This window comes from Podarcis pityusensis (assembly GCF_964106645.2).
Source record: "Podarcis pityusensis genome assembly, chromosome: 7".
Lineage (NCBI taxonomy): Eukaryota > Metazoa > Chordata > Lepidosauria > Squamata > Lacertidae > Podarcis > Podarcis pityusensis.
Window position 1 is genome coordinate 62,084,446 of NC_138031.1, and position 18,856 is coordinate 62,103,301.

Sequence of the window (18,856 nt, forward strand, 5' to 3'; positions counted from 1 at the left end):
TGATAAGTTTGCCAAGTCAATCTTTTTCAAAGCTCTCTGTATGTTGTTCTACAGCCAAGTTTCTGGAAAACAAATCCCTCAATAGATAGCCACAAACCAAATCTCTTCAAGTTCTAAGCATACCTGCAGGACCTGCTGTTGTGGTGGCTGCTGCAAAACTGAAGCCAGTGTTGGCTGCACTGTTAGTGGTGGCTGCTGTACCGAAAAGAAATGGAGCAGGAGCACTTGTATTGGAAGTGGTTGTTGGTGGCTTGTTCTCTTGGGAGAACCCAAAGGACTGGGTTGTACTGGAGTCAGAGGGATTACCAAAAGCAGAGCTGCTCACAGTGTTGCTGGCCTGTCCAAACAAAAAGCTTGGTGGGGCAGGATTTGAGGAAGAGGTGGTGCTGCTGAACACGCCACTGCCGCCGCCACCACCACCACCAGCAGCAGCAGCAGCAGCAGCAGCAGCAGCAACACTTTGCACAGCAGTGTTGGAGGAACTAGAGCTCAGGAAGCCAAATGTAGACTTTGATGATCCTGGATCTGAAAGTGAAAGGGATTAACATTATTTTTAGAAAGAAATGAAGATGCAGAGTAAAGCTAGATCACAGAATCTGTGTTGGCTTGTATATCAAAGATCCAGTACAGGAAACCCACTACTATGACATCTCTGACAGGTAACCACCCAGCCTCTTTTTAAACGTCTCTGATGAAGGAAAGTCCAATAGCAGTTCATTTCACTGCCAAACAGCTTATATTGTCAGAAATGTTTAGCTGAAATTTAGGTTTTTGTAATTTGCACTTTGTTGGATTAGGGTCTACCCCATGGAGTAATAGAAAACAAATTTGCTCCATCATCTTCTGTGTGATAGCTTTCAAATACAGTGGTACCTCTGGTTACAAACTTAATTTGTTCCAGAGGTCCGTTCTTAACCTGAAACCGTTCTTAACCTGAGATACCACTTTAGCTAATGGGGCCTCCTGCTGCCGCCGTGTGTTTTCTGTTCTCATCCTGGGGCAAAGTTCTTAACTCGAGGTACTACTTCTGGGTTAGCGGAGTCTGTAACCTGAAGTGTTTGTAACCCAAGGTACCACTGTATTTGAAGAGGGCTATCAATATCACCTCTTAATCATATCTTCTCCAGGGTAAACACAAACATCTCCTTCAACCTTTCCTCATAGGACCTGGTTCCCAAGCCCCTCACCATCTTTGTTGCCCTCCTCTGGACTAAACTCAAATTTCAGTAGAATGCATAGCACTGTGGTGCCCAGAACTGTACATAGCAGATCAGGTGAGTGTTACCAAAAAGACAACAATCTCTGACCTCAGGCTTACTATCTAGAAGTCTAGATAAACACAGATCCTTACATTTATCTTTTAAATTCATTTTGTTAGCTTTGGCTCAGTTCTTCATCATCTTGAATCCTGTATTTTATCCCTTCCTCAACAGTTGTAAAACTAACTGTGGATCTTAACTGAACAACTTCCACTTCCATTCACTGGCTGAGAAGTAGAAAGCTAGATTTTAGATGCCGTAAAGGATTTCAGGAATTGTATGTAGAAATGTCCATGAGAAAATTCAACTAAGAATCCTATGAAAGCTATATCATGTTTTGCACAAATGGCATCACAGTTATGAGACACAATGGCCAGTCATTTCAGGTATGACAACTGCTGTCTAATAAATCACAATTTACTGAACTTGGGACAAGCACTATGCTCAACATGGTTTCTTCTCTAATGAGCCATAACCCAAAACTAAATCACAAACAGTTGCCCATTATATTTGCACCAGGAAAGTATGATTTAATTAATTAAAAATAAATGTTAAATAAAGTTAAATAAAAAGCAGAATATCAAACTTGAATTTTCAAACCCTGGTTTGTAGTTGGGAGATGAGGTCACAATTTCTCAGTTCAGATGTTACAGGAAATTATTGTTTTAACACCCCATAAAGAGGATGGGATGTGGCGGCACAGTGCTCCTTCTGATAAACCATAGATAATTTAAACCAATATTGCCTGAAGTGGGTCAGCACCATGCTTGCACCAAGGCATAGGACTGCTACACCAGGTTGATCAATTGCCACCCACTTTGCAATAAGATATCCTGATGTCAGGTGACATGAAGACAGGGTTGACATAGATGTGTTTGTGTGCCAGAACGTGATCTAAATAGCAAGGCCTTGATTGAACTTTGCAGTTGCTCTACCAACCACATGCAAATGACAATGCAACAGTGGCAGAACTGCAGAGGGTGTCAAGTTTGTATTCTTGGTCTGATATTCCTTCTCCTTTTCACCTTGAATAAACCCTGGCCTATGTTGGTAAACATTTTTCCAACCAGCCTCTTTTCACTCTTCACTCTATTCTTTCTTTATGCTTCTCCTATAGCTCCTATGTTGATATTCTCTTCATCTTCACATACTGTTCTCTTGGATATACTCTCATTACTTCCAAAAAACCTTCCTCTCAACTCTCCCATTTCCTCTATCATTCTATTTTTCTCCTTCAGCATGTTTCCAAAATTCTTCAGTGGGCCGTGCTTGCATTCTCTTTCCTCTACTAGTACTGCTTTTGACTTGTTTAGTCTTCATTCCATTTTCATTACTTTTACTGGGAGGGGGACACACTAAAATTTCAAATTATGTATGCAAAATGCGTTGAATACTCAGTGGCGGCTAGATAAATGTGAAGTACAGTATCTTATTTTTATATCCCAGGATCTCCTCCACCTCCTTCCAATATTCTATTTTTTTCTGTTTCCATTGTTTTGTCTGATCTTGGTTAAAAAGCCTGAATAGCATTTTTTTTAAACTAATGTCATTATTTTCCTCAACAGTCTTTACTTTTCTCCCTCTCCTTTATATTTTGTTTTAATTTAGTAAAACTGTAGTAAAACTCTTTAGTAAAAGAGACTGATTCCTAGGACCTACAGTGTTGTTACAGGTGTCCTATATAATCTTCCTTTTGCTTCCATTATCCATGTCTTTATCTTAAACTGTTTTTAACCTATTGACTTACATCTCCATTTCCCTGCCCATGATCTTGCCTCTTCTCTCAATAGTTCTAGATGCCTCACCAACTGTCTTCCCACTAAGCTCCTATTTCCTTACATTTGCTTGGATTATTTTTTCCACATAATTCCCTTGTCTTCAAATCCAGTTTTTCTTAACTCTAAGATCACTAGTCTCTTTCTATAATGGGGACACTTTTACATTCCCTTATTCCAGACTCAATCAGTGTAATGTTTTATATTCCCGTCTTCCTGCTCCTCCATCTTAAGAATCGTTGTTCTCAATTCTTCTGTTCATTTGATGTTATGCACACTGCTTTGACCATATGATTCCCATGTCCAATTTCTAGTATTGGCTTCCTTTTCCATCTTGCATCTATCATAAGTTGTTACTGAACTTTGTGTCTTCGTTCTCTTGCTCCATGCTATCTCTCTCCCCTTGTAATAAATAATAAAACAGTAATTATAATACCCTGATGTTCTGTGGTTATTTCCCTGATTGTAATTTTCCCCCAGCTCCTGTGAAATCATTCATTCATAATTATCCATGTGCAAAGATTGTTACGTACAATTCTCGTTCAATTAAGTATTCATTTTTTCAAAGTATGATTCCTGTTCCAATTTCCTACTCTGAAAGCATTGCTTTCTTTAAGAGCTGTTGTTTAGTATTGGCTATTTGACCAGTAAAAAAACCCCCAACTTAGTGAACTTAATAGTCAAGCATTTAAAGCATTAATTTAGAAAAGCTATAAGAGATACTGATGCCAAGGACAAAATTTAATTAACTGATGAAAATTAAATCCTTAAGTATTGCAAACAGTTATTTATAGCCAACTATGTTATGCACATTAAACATGTGCCAAATATGTTCAAAAGATTGAAGAGTTCTTCTTGGTTATTTGGGACCCCTACGGCATCCCACAAAATTTGTCATGATTTATTTGATATTCACCCTGGAAACTGAAGTACCTACAAATACATTTTTGTTTAATGTTTTATAATTAGCCACTGTAAAGACCTACAGCCTGGTGATAAGTCATTCAACTGAACAGCATCCCAAACCTAATGGTGACAGCAGTTTCCAAAAGCTCGCAATTAAATGACCTATGCACAATCCTAGGGATTTAAAATCAGAAATGGCTGCTATTCCATAGCAAAAGAATATCTACAATATTCACTTAAAATATTTAAGTGTAAATAATAGTCCCCTCTACCAACTCTTCTAAAATAAACTCAGTTTGTCTCTTAATTAGGTTTGCTGTCAGAATTCTTAAATAAAATGTTTGTAAGACTCCAATTAGAAGATCAAATGGGTTGTTACAAAGCATCATATTTGCACCCTATCTACGGGCAGGTTGCCTGAGCTTGCACTGAGCTTTATCGAGATATTACAGGCCTACAGGAACTGCGTACCTTATTTGTATGGCTAGTTTCCCACTGTAGGCCTTAAGCCATGGGTAGGCAAACTAAGGCCCAGGAGCCGGAGCCGGCCCAATCGCCTTCTAAATCCAGCCCACGGACGGTCTGGGAATCAGCGTGTTTTTACATGAGTAGAATGTGTCATTTTATTTAAAATACATCTCTGGGTTATTTGTGGAGCACAGGAATTTGTCGTCGTCCCCCCCCCCCCAAAAAAATAGTCCGGCCCCCCACAAGGCCTGAGGGACAGTGGACTGGCCCCCTGCTGAAAAAGTTTGCTGACCCCTGCCTTAAGCTATCTAAGGGGTATTTGCCTTTTCCAAGAACACTTCCCAAACATTTCAAAATAAACCACTTCTGTAGGCTTCCAGCAAGTGGTGTTCATTAACAGTATATTTCCAAAGCAAAAGGACAACAACAGAGATAATATTACAAGCCTCTATCATTGCTCTCAGGGTCTCTTCATAGTTCAGTTTCTTAAATCACCTGTCAAAAAAAATCCGTTTCACAACATGATGGGATAAATTATAAGGAATTTTTGTACCTACCTGCAGTGCTTGCTTGTGCTCCAAACATAAAAGCGGGCTTTGCTTGTTGTTCAGTTTCTTTCTCTGCTGGTTTTGCTAGGCTGAAACTAAATCCAGATTTTGCTGTGCTGTCATCTTTGGTTTGCTCTGCCTTCGCAAATGGAAACATGGGTTGTGCCTTTGACTCTTCATTTTCTGCTTTCTTTCCAAACACTGATGGATAGGAAGGGGCAACAGTGTCCGGTTTTTCATCTGTCCTTCCCAAAACAAGCTGCGGGGTGGGCACGGATTCTACATTACCAAAAGTAAAGCCACCTTTTGTGGAAGGGTTTTCATCTTTTTTCTCCTCCACTTTCTTAAAGGAGAAGGGAGTGACTGAAGTTTCCTTTTCCTCTGTATTACCAAATTTGAAACCGCTTATTCCAGTTTTACTCTCAGGTGCAGCTGCAGAGGCTGTGGAACCTGTGCCGAAAGTAAAGCCTCCTCCAGCAGGCTTGCTAAGTCCCTCTTTCTTCTCTTGCTGCCCAAGGTTAGCTATTCCAAACTGAAATGATGTAGAGGGTGTACTTTTAGCCCCAGAGGGAAGTCCAAAGTTGAAACTACTATTGCTCTTGCCATCTTTCACATTGTCCTCCGATTCAGATTCCAAAGGAAAGCTTCCCAGTTTGGACCCTTCTGTTTTCGAGAATTTAAAGCCTCCAGTCACTGTGTTTGTTGATGATCCCAGCTCTGATGTAATACCAAATTTGAATCCTGTTTGCTCTCCAAATTTGAAACTTTTTTCTGCATTTCCCAGTGTCTGAGGCAGCTCTGATGGTGATGACTGAATACCAAATTTGAAGGAAGTAGTAGATGGGACTGTAGAAGCAGCAGCAGTTCCAAAACCTGAAAATAACATAAAACACCAAATGTGTTACAAACCCAACATAACCTTTTTTATATAGAGAAATGCTGCAGGGTCAAGTTGTTTTGTAAATCAATCATAGCAACATTTTTATGTAAAAAAAATGTTTTTTGTTAGAAAAATAATCATTCTCACTTCCCAATACTGTGAATTCTCTTCACCACCATAACTGGTGTTATAATAAGTCATTCTAGCTCACAGATTACGGATGAGTTCAGGTTAGGAAATAAGCACAGAGTAATTTGGCAAGAGGTAAATGTATTTTCCTCAGTAGATTTGAAAATGGTATCAGCACCATTAACATAAAGTGGATAGAGGTGTATGTAAAATGTTACTGAAAGAATTAAAAATATTCTATTAAGATAATGTAATTATGGGTGTGACTACACACATGACAAGTTTGACTACACATGGTCACATTCTGGGGAGATTTAATGAATTCTATTTGAAGACTAGGATATTCTATAAAAGTATGTTTTTTCAAAGGCCACTTGCCTTTTTAAAAGCAAGTTTAGCAAATTTCACTGGAATGAAATCAGTCCCCCGTTTGTAAAGTGCATGTTCTGAATGCTGAGGGATGGAGAAAGGAGAGGGGAGGGAGCCAGTGTAGACAGGAGAGGACTATCCCTGAGGAATGCAGGAAAATCTTACTTTGAAAGGTGGGGGGCAGGTAGAAAACAGCAGCAGCCGCACAATTGCTACAAATGGGTTAATAAACATGTACACTGCTCTCAGGCTGCCAAGACTTGCTGGCAGCAGAAAGCAGCATGCAGGCATGACCCCTTTAACCGGAACTGGAAGGTTCAGTAAAAGGAAAAGGAGGTCTTTAAGCAGAGGTTTGACAACCATATGTCAGGAGTGCTCTGATGGTGTTTCCTGCTTGGCAGGGGGTTGGACTCGATGGCCCTTGTGGTCTCTTCCAACTCTATGATTCTATGATAAATCGAGAAGAGCTTGCTTTCATTCAGTCTGGGACCTATCCCCATAAAGTGCTCAACTGCACCAAGCCCAGTTTCTCTCCTCTTTCCCTCCCCATCTGTAAGAGGGGGAAACTGCCATTTAAAGGACTGCAGAGATGGGAATGTGAAGTTACAGGAGGCATGTGCTCCTGATTCAGGAATGGCTGATTTGAGGATTGAACAAGGCTCTGGAAAATAAATCTTAAGTTTACGGATTGTACTTTAATAAAAGAGAATTACATGAAAATGATGTATAGGTGGTAAATCACACCAGTTAAATTAGCAAAGATGTACAAAACAGAACAAAAGATTTGCTGGAGATGTAAAGAACATGAAGGGACGTTTTACCGTATGTGGTGGGAATGTAAGATTGTAAAAAATTATTGGGAAATGATTTATAATGAATTGGAAAAAAATGTTTAAAGTAACATTTGTAAAGAAACCAGAAGCTTTTCTGTTGGGTATTTTAGGACAAGATGTGAAGAAAGAATTGAGAACACTATTCTAATAAGAATTCTAATAGCACAAAACTGGAAGACGGGAGAAATACCATCCAAAGAACAATAGCATGAAAAGTTAATAGAATATGCAGAATTAGCAAAATTGACAGATAAACTGTGTGAAAAAGATAATAGTGACTTTGGAAAAGAATGGGAACCTTTTGTAACATATTTGTAGAAACAATGTAAAAGTATGGACTCTTTGGCAGGATTTAAATAAACATACATAATGTAATCAGAGCGAACAAGAAAGACAACTATGTGATAGTATATTACTACAGTGGTACCTCGGGTTACATACGCTTCAGGTTACATACGCTTCAGGTTACAGACTCCGCTAACCCAGAAACAGTACCTTGGGTTAAGAACTTTGCTTCAGGATGAGAACAGAAATCGTGCTCCGGCAGCGCAGTGGCAGCAGGAGGCGCCATTAGCTAAAGTGGTGCTTCAGGTTAAGAACAGTTTCAGGTTAAGAATGGACCTCTGGAACGAATTAAGTACTTAACCGGAGATACCACTGTATATATAAGAAGCAGAATGCAACAAATGGTTTAACAAACCAAAAACGGAAACGGAGGGAAGCCAAGTGGGAGGGGGGAATTTATAAAACGATTGCTTGGTTAAGTTGAATAATGTATGATATATTTATGAAAACCAATAAAAACTGATTAAAAAAAGGAAAGGCTAAGCTTAGGCCCAGGACAAATGCTACTCTCTAGACCTCTCTACCTAGTCCTTGGGACTTCCCCAGGCAACATACCCCTTTCTGGCCCTGCCTTGAACCCTTGAGTGATTTTGTCAGCTGGACTACATCCCTGAAATCAGACAATGTCTTTTGGCTGCCTGGAGGAGAAAGGGTTTTTTTTTGGGGGGGGGGGCAATTAGTCCCAAAGGTTCCTTAACTTGATAGGGTGAGGGGACCTCTCAGAGTTTAAAGGATTGGGGGATAAATTGGAGGTGTATCCATTGCAGATGAGATGCGATCTATATTCACTCCTTTGTTTTCAATGAATATGCACTTAACATAGATTTGAATATGCATGTCTCATCCACATTGATATGTGCTTTTCAGGTACTTTTATCTGACTTAACCGAGCAGTTTTGGATCCAACAAGTGACACAACTGCAGAAAACTGCTTCTGGGCATGGCTCTCCTTATTTAGAGGTGAAAGCATGAGTCGTGGGTAGAGGGGGAAATTAAAAAGGAGGAGAAAATTAAGGAGCAAAATACGCACACATGATTTTTTGAGAGAGCATTTATACTCTTTACGTACCTTTGAGTTCAGTCTTGCTGCCTGGTTTTGAACTCTCACAAGCAACACACTTTGTGGCATCTGCTTTGTTTTGTACTAAGCATGTTTCGCAGTCCCAGCTTCCCTCCGGCTTCTTGAATTTGTCTAAGCCTAGAAATCCTCCAGAAAGAGCAGGTAAAGAGGAAGCACTGCTACTCACCACAGGCACTGAACTTCCTAGATAATGAAACATAGCATAAAGTAAACCATTAGCAGTTCTGCCCATGTAGACCAAAAACAAAGCTGAAAATACCTATTTGAAACTTGCAAGAGAAACTTAGAAACTGAGTTATCCGAACTGCAATAATTGCCCTTAGAGTAGGAAAACTTGCTATGTTAAAGCAATCTAAACCATCTAAATGAAAATGATATATACACCTAGAATTTAGCAATTTTTTTCTGCTCTGTCCTAGCAAGTGCTATTTGTGTATTCTTCATCTGAAGCAACAATTAAAGTTGCCCATACTTTTTAATTGTTAGGTATTCCAGTTTATGACATTTTCTGTGTCTTTATTTTTATGGGGAAATGGGTGATATTTTCTTCAACATCTTCATAAGAGATCTCAGGTGAAGTTGAAAGAGAAAAATATTTGTAAACCAACTAGAGTATTTTGAAATCACTAGAACCATAATTTTGGCAAGGGAAATTATCTTCTTAAATTCAGTACTATAGTAATTAATACACCAGTGACAACCTCACGAACTCTAACTGTTCAAGGTAACATGCAAAATAGTTTCAGAAAGCTATAAAATTCCATTTATTTCATGAATAACTGGGAGAAAATTACTGTTCTTATATTTTTTTCTATTTTAAGGACACAATATAAAAATCTGCATTGTTTTACCATCAAAATAAAATCCAGGTAGGAAAGGTAATAAAAGGTAACTGCCTTGTCCTTCAGTTTGGGCTTCTAAGAGATCAGACTTAATCAGAGCGAAACTAAAGTTCCTAAGAGCCTATCTAGTTTGCTACATGAATACAGAATTTCAGGTTAGGGCGACGTCTTAGTCCTAGTGTCAAGTTTATTTCTTGAAGTCACATGGATGCATGAACTATCAGTTATAAAAATACAGAAAGGAACAGTGAAAAACAGTATGTGCTCTTTTCAGAACCCCTCCACTTTACTTCAAACAAAAGGCATTATATAGTACATTACATAGTAGCAAAACTTTGATATTGCCCAACGGTGTCACTAGGCTGAGACACTATTTATTACTGCTGACCACCATGTTAGCTTGGTTACCATACCACATAGTGACAAAAATAAGGGTTGAGAACAGGGACTTTAACTGTAAATAGGTAAAATGGGGGTAATATCCAACTAAGTTCTACTCAGTGTAGACCCAGTAGGTGGAAATGAGCAATGCACTATTACAAATGTTCTGTTTGTGCAAGTGTTGCAGCTTGCCAAATGGAATAATTACCCCCACCATGCTGTCCTGGGGGGGGGGGGTCCTCCTGAAACACCAACCCCTGAGCCAATTTCATGGACATGAGGTGAGGGGCCCTGTTGTGAAAGCTGAGGTCGTTGTGCAGGGCTTCTGCTGAAGGGGTACATTAGGTGAATCCCACCCACTGAAATTAATTAACCTAAGTCATGCCCCCTAACTTTAATGGATCTACTGCAAGTGGGACTAGCACTGGATATAATTCAAATACAGGTGGTGACTATTTTAGGTGCATCCGAATGGTATGCAATCACAGACATGCGGGTCCTTTTGAATCCAAAATGTAGGTGGGGCACGCTCCGCTGGTGAGCGCAGGGGCCAGAAACGGAACCCACGCATGAAATGTTAGTCGTCTGTACTTCCCATATGTTCTTACATATTAAAACTCCAGTAAATATTCAGTGGTGCCCTCTATTGTTTTCTTTTCAACATAGGGTTCTTCACACAGCACAATGCCTGTTTCCTCAAAACTAAGTTCCATGTCGTAATAAAGAAGTTTAGGATTATAGCTGGATATGTCCACCCTAATCAATGACCAAATACGGCAAACTCACCTGGTTTGTCCGACTGACAGGCAACACATTTGCTATCCTCTGCCTTATTTGACACTAAGCACACAGAACATTCCCAAGCATCTTTTGGCTTCTTGAATTTGTCTCCAAATCCCAAACTGACTGTGAGATCAGTAGAGCCAGAAGAGGAAGTCACTGTTGTTACATTGTCTGTGACTGCAGGAAACACAAAGGCTGGTTTTACTCCTGTCCCAGGTTTTGGTGTCTCACATGCCACACATTTTGTAGCCTCCGGTTTGTTCTGGACCAAGCAAGTATCACAGTCCCAAGTTCCAGCTGCTGCCTTAAACTTGTCTCCAAAGCCCTGTGTCCCCTTTGTAGAATGAGCTGCTTTCAAGGCTGAGTTAAACTGAGTACCAGTCTGCTTAGTACCATCTGACATCGGCACTTTAGCGGCTTGGCAGGCTACACATTTGGTATCTGCCAGCTTGTTTTGCACAAGACACGTATCGCACTGCCAATGGGCTGACCCTTGTTTCAAAGCATCTCCAAGTCCTGAAACAGTTCCGGAGAAAGTACTTATTGCAGGCCTTGTATAAACTACTGTGCTTGCTGTAACAGGTGGCGCGGCAGCTGATGAGTATGTGGTTGAAGATGCAAAGCCTAAGAAAGAGAAAACGAAATAGTCTGAGTTCCTAACAAAGATTCTACATTTACAGGAAAGCCAAGCAAACGATTTTAAAACAGAAGATTTATTGATGAACCATACTGCGCAAATGGTAATGCAGGCACAGAATAGCTGGGTAAGAATGGCTATCATAGTATGGTAAAAATCACTGCACATAACATGAAACCCTTACACAAATATGTATACATATTGTTGGCACTTGCAGTCTCTTTTCCAACCAAATTATTGAACAAAACAGAAATTTATATCGAAAACTGAGTTTGAAACCTTTGTAATTAATACCAAACCAATGAAAGGTCCACATTCTAAAATTTATGTTATCCAGATTTATCTTGAGTCTAGCAATGAGAAATGTAGGTAACAATGGAAATTGATTTGAAATTCCCTATTCCTAAAGGAAGCTGGCAATATATTTGAAAGTTGGAGACAATACTCTCTCTCAATGTGGCTATTCCTTTTTTTTCAAAAATTGACATTATAAACTCGCTAGACGAAAGAGTTTTCCGTTTTTTGAGTTGTTCCGCAAGACGAATTTCCCTATGGGTTTGCTTCGCAAGACGAAACGTCTTGCTAGTTCTTGCGAGTTTGTTTCCTTTTTCTTAAAGCCGCTAAACCGTTAATAGCCGCTAAGCCGTTAATAGCCGCTAAGCCGCTAATAGCCGTGCTTCGCAAGACGAAAAAACCGCAAGACGAAGAGACTCGCGGAACGGATTAATTTCGTCTTGCGAGGCACCACTGTATTATATATGAGACTGGATTAAGAAAATATACAGAGGGCCAGATTTAACTGCCTGATCCTGCTAGCAGAAGCCCATACAACTACTTCCATCAAAGCAATGAGGCTTTCCACCTTCTCTCCCCCTCCCCCCCCATTTGGCTCTGAGAACCTGCCCCCCCCCCCCCAAACAGAGGAAGGAGAGGAAAAATCATTCCTTAGGGCAAGCAGAAATGCTGGCACTGATAGAACGCTTATTACAGTGCAACATCCCTACAACTGTTTTCTTTAAAGTGGCATATAAATCATAGAATCATAGAACTGTAGAGTTGGAAGTGACCCTGAGGGTTATCTAGTCCAACTCTCTGCAACGTCAAGACTCAAAACCAAGGCCCTGAGATTACGGGTCTCATTGTCAGTTATCATTTAACACTAAATGAAACCTCATCAACCGACTCACCAGGACTCTTTAAAATATCCAGCACACTTCCTTCTTTTAGGATTTTTGCAGGCTTAAAGGGACCATCATACTCATGATCTCTCTTACTGCTGATGCTATTGACCGCTGCAGGTGTGAAGAAAGTAATAGTTTTACAAGGTTCATGGCTTATGAGCACCAACACACAAACACACACCTGTCTACACAGAACCCATCTTAAAAATTTCCATGAGGTAGCTTACTGGATGAAGCACAAACGACTTGCTGTCCATAGAAGCTAAATGATATATTTCATTGGAAGTCAGACACGTATGCTTGGATAAGGTTCTATTTAAACTGGATTGTACTCAGAATGGAGGCCGGGAATACATTTGCTTCTGATGTCACACAAAATGGAAAGTTTTAAAAGCCTAACCAAAATTCAATCTTAATTCCCCGCCTGGAGAAAATGTTTGCATTAAATGCCAACTTAATTACCTGCATTACTCTGAGTCAATACTGGGGTATCCTTGGATCCTGAAGGATCAGATGATTTTGCAACAGGAACACTAAATTTGAATGCACCAGCCTGGCAGGAGATAAAATTTAGAAGTCAAAAGAAAACAACAGCCTAGTTTACATAGGCTCGTAAATGTGAACTGCAGATTTCTGGTTCCTAACATTGAATTTCCAAGGTGAGTATTAAACATATTTTTATCTCTATCATTCCTGTCTTTCTTCTGTCACAAGTTTTACTTATGCATTTTTTACTTACAGACACTGATGGCAGCACTTCTGCTTCTGTCGATTTTACAATTGGAGATGAAAATCTGTACACAGGACTGCTAGCATTACTGGCTGGTTGCACCTAATTATTTAAAAGAAATGCATTTTAATAGTTTGAATGAAGTGAATTACAAGTCACTGGTTAATAATGCAAAAACAAATGTGCTCAAATTAGGAAGGTGACTTTTGGAAAGGATCCAAAGCAACCCATTCCGTTTCTCAATCGGCAGCTGTCCTTTTCTCTGCCTATACAGCATATGACAAGATGTTTAGAAGACTGAGGAGAGTTTCAAAAGCAGTTTATAATAAGACACAGCAATTGTGCTAATGTTTATAGCAGTAGGGCCACATCCACAGCATACCCTGAAAGCACTCTTTCTTACACTACTTTATTGGTCATGACTTTCTCCAATAAATCCTGGGAACGGCAGTTTGCTAAGATTTCCGAGAACTGGTAGGAAACCCTTAACAAACAACAGTTTCTCAGATTATTTTGGGGACATGGCTGTTGTTGACAATACCCATTCTGTTTCTGAGCTCCCAACTTCTTAGCTCTTGTAACTGCCGAAGGGGAAAAACCTACAAAGAGAACTGAAGCCTTATCTCCATAAAGCCTGCTGCGTAAACTTTTGACAAACTGTTGCACTGAACAAGGCCACCCCCATAAAGAGCTTGCTATGCAGCAGCTCAGAATAGCTGACACAAGCATAAAAAGCCAGTTTTTTAAAAAGAAAAAGAAAAAAACGTTTGCCTTGATATCACCAATATGGCAACCATGTTACTATCAACAATCACTTATCCTGAACCATTACCACAGGGGTGCTACAAAGCCCAAAGCACAAACTGCTTTGGGACAATTTTTTTACAGATCGTATGCCAGTGAAGGGCTGGGACCAGAGACAAAAGTGGGCGAAGCAACCAATGCAACTCTTACATCCTAGCCATGCAGAAGTCAGAGGCACCCTCTCTCCCTCCAGGCAAGAGGCATTCTCACAGTTCAAGGATACATTCCAGACAGACAGACACACTCAGGGTGGGCAAAGAAAGGGCCAGTGAAGAGTGGGGCTGTCCTTTAAAGGATTCTCAAACAGCACATGGCTGAAAATTAAAGTCAGGTGAATAGACAAAGGGTTTGGTGAATCTGCGGGAGAGAACAGGTAGAGTATGCAAGCAAAACCTTGATTCATGCACAAATTACCTTTTTAGCCACTGACTGTGCAGAACTGACAGGCGTAGATGAGACAGTAGTACTGCTAGCAAGCAGGCCAAAGCTGAAGTTTGGCAAAGATGACGTACTGATGGGCAAAGATATTTCTGGTAGCACTGGCATATCAATTTCCTAGAATGGAACAATGATGCAATTATTTTCCAAGTTCCACTGAAACCTACATTTTAGTTCTACTCAGCCTATTTCGGCAGGAAAAAATGAAAGCAACCCAACAAGTAATGAAACTGTTGTTGACCTTATCAATGAAATCCTAAAGAATTAAAAAAACAAACCCCCACAGCAAAAGTACATACAAGGGTAAATAAAAGCACCACAATAAATGAAATTTGGGGTGATACAGGATTTGACTGTTTTATAGCCCATGTGCCTATACCTGCCCCAGAAACAGAGCCTTCCTCAGTAACAGCTAAAGCAATATACCATGAATTGTACCTATGTCTCAAAACACGGGAAACCCAACTAGATGGGTGGAGTATAATTATTATTATTTGTAAAAACCTAGTGAGCTATAACTTTCTGCTGCTGTAACTTGGTGCTGATTAGCGCTATACACAGCCACACCCAGCCACCTTGCAGAGCACTCCTATATCATTAGAATACTTTCTTCTCCTCTTCCATTCCTAAATTGGAGTATGAACCCTGCATATAAATCCTATACTCTGCTATAAAGCAGAGCATAGGCTTGGAAAGCTGTCTAACTCTAATGGACAGTATTCTACTAGTGAGTCCTGTCAGCGCAAGAATTCCCACTTGTACAACAGGACTTTCACCCCTCTTCACCCTCCACAAATCTGCTCCAGAAGGTTGGGAGAAGTCGTGGAATAGCTTTAGGGGTGCACAGGAAGAAGGTGTGCCATTGGACATAGAAAAATCCTTGGGCTGCTGAACATTTGCCCTATGTTGGATTCCATCCAATGACTAAAATACTAAGTTTGTCCATTCAATCAGGCTGTGAATAAACAGCTTTGAAGCTCCAAACTACTCCATAAACGAGTACTTCAATTTCATTCAGGCATGCATTGTTCGTTCTCTCTCTCTCTCTCTCTCTCTCTCTCTCTCTCACACACACACACACACACACACACACAGTGTAGTTGAGCAAATATTCTTACCTCCTCTTGTGCAGGTTTTGATACATAGTGGACACCTCTTTCCCTTCTCATTTTGCCGCCACCAACTCCTACTGAAGGAGGAAGCCCATTGGTTGCAGAGGAACTGAACCTGGGGTTTGTGACACTGCTGACAGAGAATCAAATATATGTTATATAGCTTTTCGGGGTCCTACAAACAAAGCAGCAACAAAGGATGCATATGCAAACTGATAATAGTGATATATCACTATATTTTTTTGGGGGGGGGGGAATAAGTGACGCTGCCCAAAATGGCAAAGTGGCAAAAGTTAGCAAGAGGGGAAAATGAAAGCAAAAAACTGGGGGCGGGGGGGGGGGATTACAGCTGACTTGCTGAGCTGAGCTTAAAGGACCAGGGAGGAAGAAAGCAGATGCGATATCAGCAGCTAGCACATTCACATTAACCCATGGTTTGGGCACAGCGTTAAATGTGAACGTCTGTTTCCTAAGTAAAAACAGAGAAGTCTTGCAGCACTTGAAACACTGACTGCCCTTCTTGCATTTCCTTTTCCTCTGACCTCACAGCCTTCAAATCCATGCCCTAGTGTGTATATAAACTTGAAGAATTGTATTGCGAATGAAGTGGATTCTAATCCATGCCATACTAGCACTGTAGTCTTCAAGGTGCCACAAGACTCTTTACTGTTTTTGCAACACAAAACTAACACAGCTACCCCTCTGGAAACTTTTTACATAAACATATCTCTGTTATTATGCCTATTATTTAACTGTCTGCTTTGCATAAGGGACAAATGAACAGGGTACTAATGAAAAACCCATAAGAGCAATTATAATACGTCTTTTAGATTTAGGATATACATCACATACCTTTCTGGTGATTCTATCTTCTGCTCTGCTGCCAGATTTTTCTCTTGTACTCCCTGTAAAGGATAAAAAAATACTTTAGGTTTTAATTCTTTTTTTCTGATTCGCTATTCCTAAAAAAAAAAAGAGACTAAACGTTGGAGCATGTAACAGGAAGCCACTGATCCTTGTTTACGCAAATGCCTTTCTCATGTACACTTAAGCTTTATATGGCTTTTTGCAGAAGTACTCCTTTACTGCCCCCTGCTGCCTGAAGTTATCCAAATAAATCTCTTCCACCACAAGCTGTATTTCTTGTGAGCAAGGTTCATGTGACAATGCCTGTCTACAGCAATTACCTACTCCACAAAACATTCTGCAGGATCACAGAGATAGGGGTAGGTCCAATAGCGGCTCTGCAGTAGTGGAAGCACTTCGGAAAGGTAGGACACTTGATTTTCACCAATTCCCTCCTACCCAGTGCAGCCCTGTTTCCCCCAAATTTCTGGTCAGGGTTGGGAGACCCTCCAGAACTGTATGGGTAATGGTGCAATGGGCTGCAATTGGTAAGGGGGCCTGGCAGGTTCCCCTGCCTTTCACGAGCAGAAGAGCTTCCACTAGTGCCAAGCTGCCATTACATACAACCCTCAGTAAATAAGCGTGTTCATTTATTTTCAATAGGAAAATTAAGTCCCTATGATTCAATATAGTAGAATGAACTTAATTTCTCAGATACATTCTGAGATACAAAATCCAGAAAACGTGAAAAGAATTTCCCTTTCAAAAACTTCTGCCAACTTAAAAGCGAGCTAATGTGGTTTTTGCAACTTGAAATATTTGTACAACATCTTTAGTAAATCTTACCCATGTCATACACCATGAACTTCTCAACAATTATGGGATCTTTTGTTCTAGGGTTCTTCCTCCTCCCTCCTTTTCATTTTTTTTAATTAAAAAAAACACCATTTAACCCTATTTCCATCAGGAGTCCAATCTACCACACTGAAATAAATGGAAAGGTAAAGCTGCAAAGTGCCTAAGCCCTTTCTGTCCTCAGCAAGTTCTCAAAATAACCCTGCATTTTCTCTGCATCATAAATTTCATTTTTTGTAGTTATATCACTTAAAGAGCACTGGCTTATACGTTTTCAGTTTCCATAAAATAATTCTGAACATTTCTGTGTATACCCTGGAGGTTAATTCTGCTCCATTAATTCTGCAAGTTGAGTTTATCTTGATGCAGAAGTCTGCTTGCATAGTGCAAAGCTGCAACACTGGATTCCAGTTTGTAAGTAAAGTAAAGTAAAGTATTATAACAACATCAACAACAGGCTACTGGGGTTCTTTGGACTACTGTGATTATTTAGTTTTGAGCATAGTATTTCACCTATTCATCTCTCCCACTTTTTCCTCTAGGGCTTCCTGATAGCCCAATGAGGAATTTGAAGATAACATTGTGCCCTAGAAGCTTCTGTGTTAGACTGTGTGTTTGGAATGAGATACCAATAAAATGTCCCATCCCCCCCCCCCCATGTTGAACTAGATTAATTGTGAAATCAATTATTAACGTTTTATCCGGCTGCAACTTTTAAAGGGATCCACTGGAATCCTAGTTATCAGACTAATACTGTCATAAGGAAGTGTGTGAGCATTTAAACTGTAAAGCAGCCACTGGGTTGCCCAATCAGATCAGGGTGTGATGGTATTGGGGAAGAGGGAGCTTGTGGTTAAAGATGGTGTACAGTCAGCGGCTTTGTAGTATACATACCTTATGGTTCATCTCTATTCTCTGTCGAATCTTGCCTGATTCAGTAGCAGATGGTAGAGATGGTTTAAAATATTGTGAACGACTCATTGACAGTGGAACGGTCTTCGGAGTCACAAGCTTCTGGACTGGAGGATAATGGGATTCAGCCTTTAAATGAAACAGTGTTGAATTAATCAAAACCAATCTGAATAAAGCTGGGTAATGCTATGTATGTATGTACACCCCCCATGTCTGTACATGAAAGGTGGTTATGCACATGTTTCAATGGTCTTGAACAAATACAAATGCATCCCTTATTACCAATTTTATTTAAAAACAAATTGTGGTTACCTAAGACTCATGAAATGTTCCCATTTAGTTGGGGAGCTGCTAGGTAATTTCCACAAACCTTGCCATCAAGAGGTTAACTGTCAGACCTGAACTGAGATGTCTAGCAAGGAAATTAAAAGAGTTCCAGAATTTTCTTTTGCAGAGATAAGCTACATGCATGGCTTTTTTGTGACAGTACTCACTAGTAAAGTGTCGGCACCTTCTTTTCTTTTTTGCTGTAATGTCAGCTATGTTATGCTGACACTCATGGCACTGTTATCAACACACGAGTACCAGCTCCTCTATTTTTATTTTATTTTTACTAAGTAAAACCCTGCCTTTGTGTATCCCTTTCACCCTAAAACTGTGGGAAAGGAAGTCTTCAAAGCCATACTGGTGAAAGGGATCAATACCTGAATTCCTGTTTTACAAAGTGTCTACTTCTATGCCC

The 18,856-nt window shown here is 40.1% G+C and overlaps 1 protein-coding gene across 4 annotated transcripts in view; it reads right to left on the minus strand.

The window, feature by feature from the left end:
* The window catches only part of NUP153 (nucleoporin 153), a 42,802-nt gene that overhangs the window by 3,250 nt on the left and 20,696 nt on the right, over positions 1 to 18,856 (minus strand). For 2 of the 4 annotated variants that reach the window (XM_081015271.1, XM_081015270.1), the window contains exons 9-19: positions 18,097 to 18,243; positions 16,354 to 16,406; positions 15,508 to 15,634; positions 14,366 to 14,506; positions 13,157 to 13,249; positions 12,880 to 12,970; positions 12,424 to 12,528; positions 10,603 to 11,223; positions 8,582 to 8,776; positions 4,966 to 5,829; positions 124 to 525 (exon numbers count right to left, since the gene is read on the minus strand). In XM_081015271.1, the coding sequence (XP_080871397.1) occupies positions 124 to 525; positions 4,966 to 5,829; positions 8,582 to 8,776; positions 10,603 to 11,223; positions 12,424 to 12,528; positions 12,880 to 12,970; positions 13,157 to 13,249; positions 14,366 to 14,506; positions 15,508 to 15,634; positions 16,354 to 16,406; positions 18,097 to 18,243 (2,839 nt within the window). Of the gene's footprint in view, positions 1 to 123; positions 526 to 3,098; positions 3,437 to 4,965; positions 5,830 to 8,581; positions 8,777 to 10,602; positions 11,224 to 12,423; positions 12,529 to 12,879; positions 12,971 to 13,156; positions 13,250 to 14,365; positions 14,507 to 15,507; positions 15,635 to 16,353; positions 16,407 to 18,096; positions 18,244 to 18,856 lie in introns of those variants that run through there. The other 2 variants (XR_013989183.1, XM_081015272.1) reach the window with 2 other exon arrangements.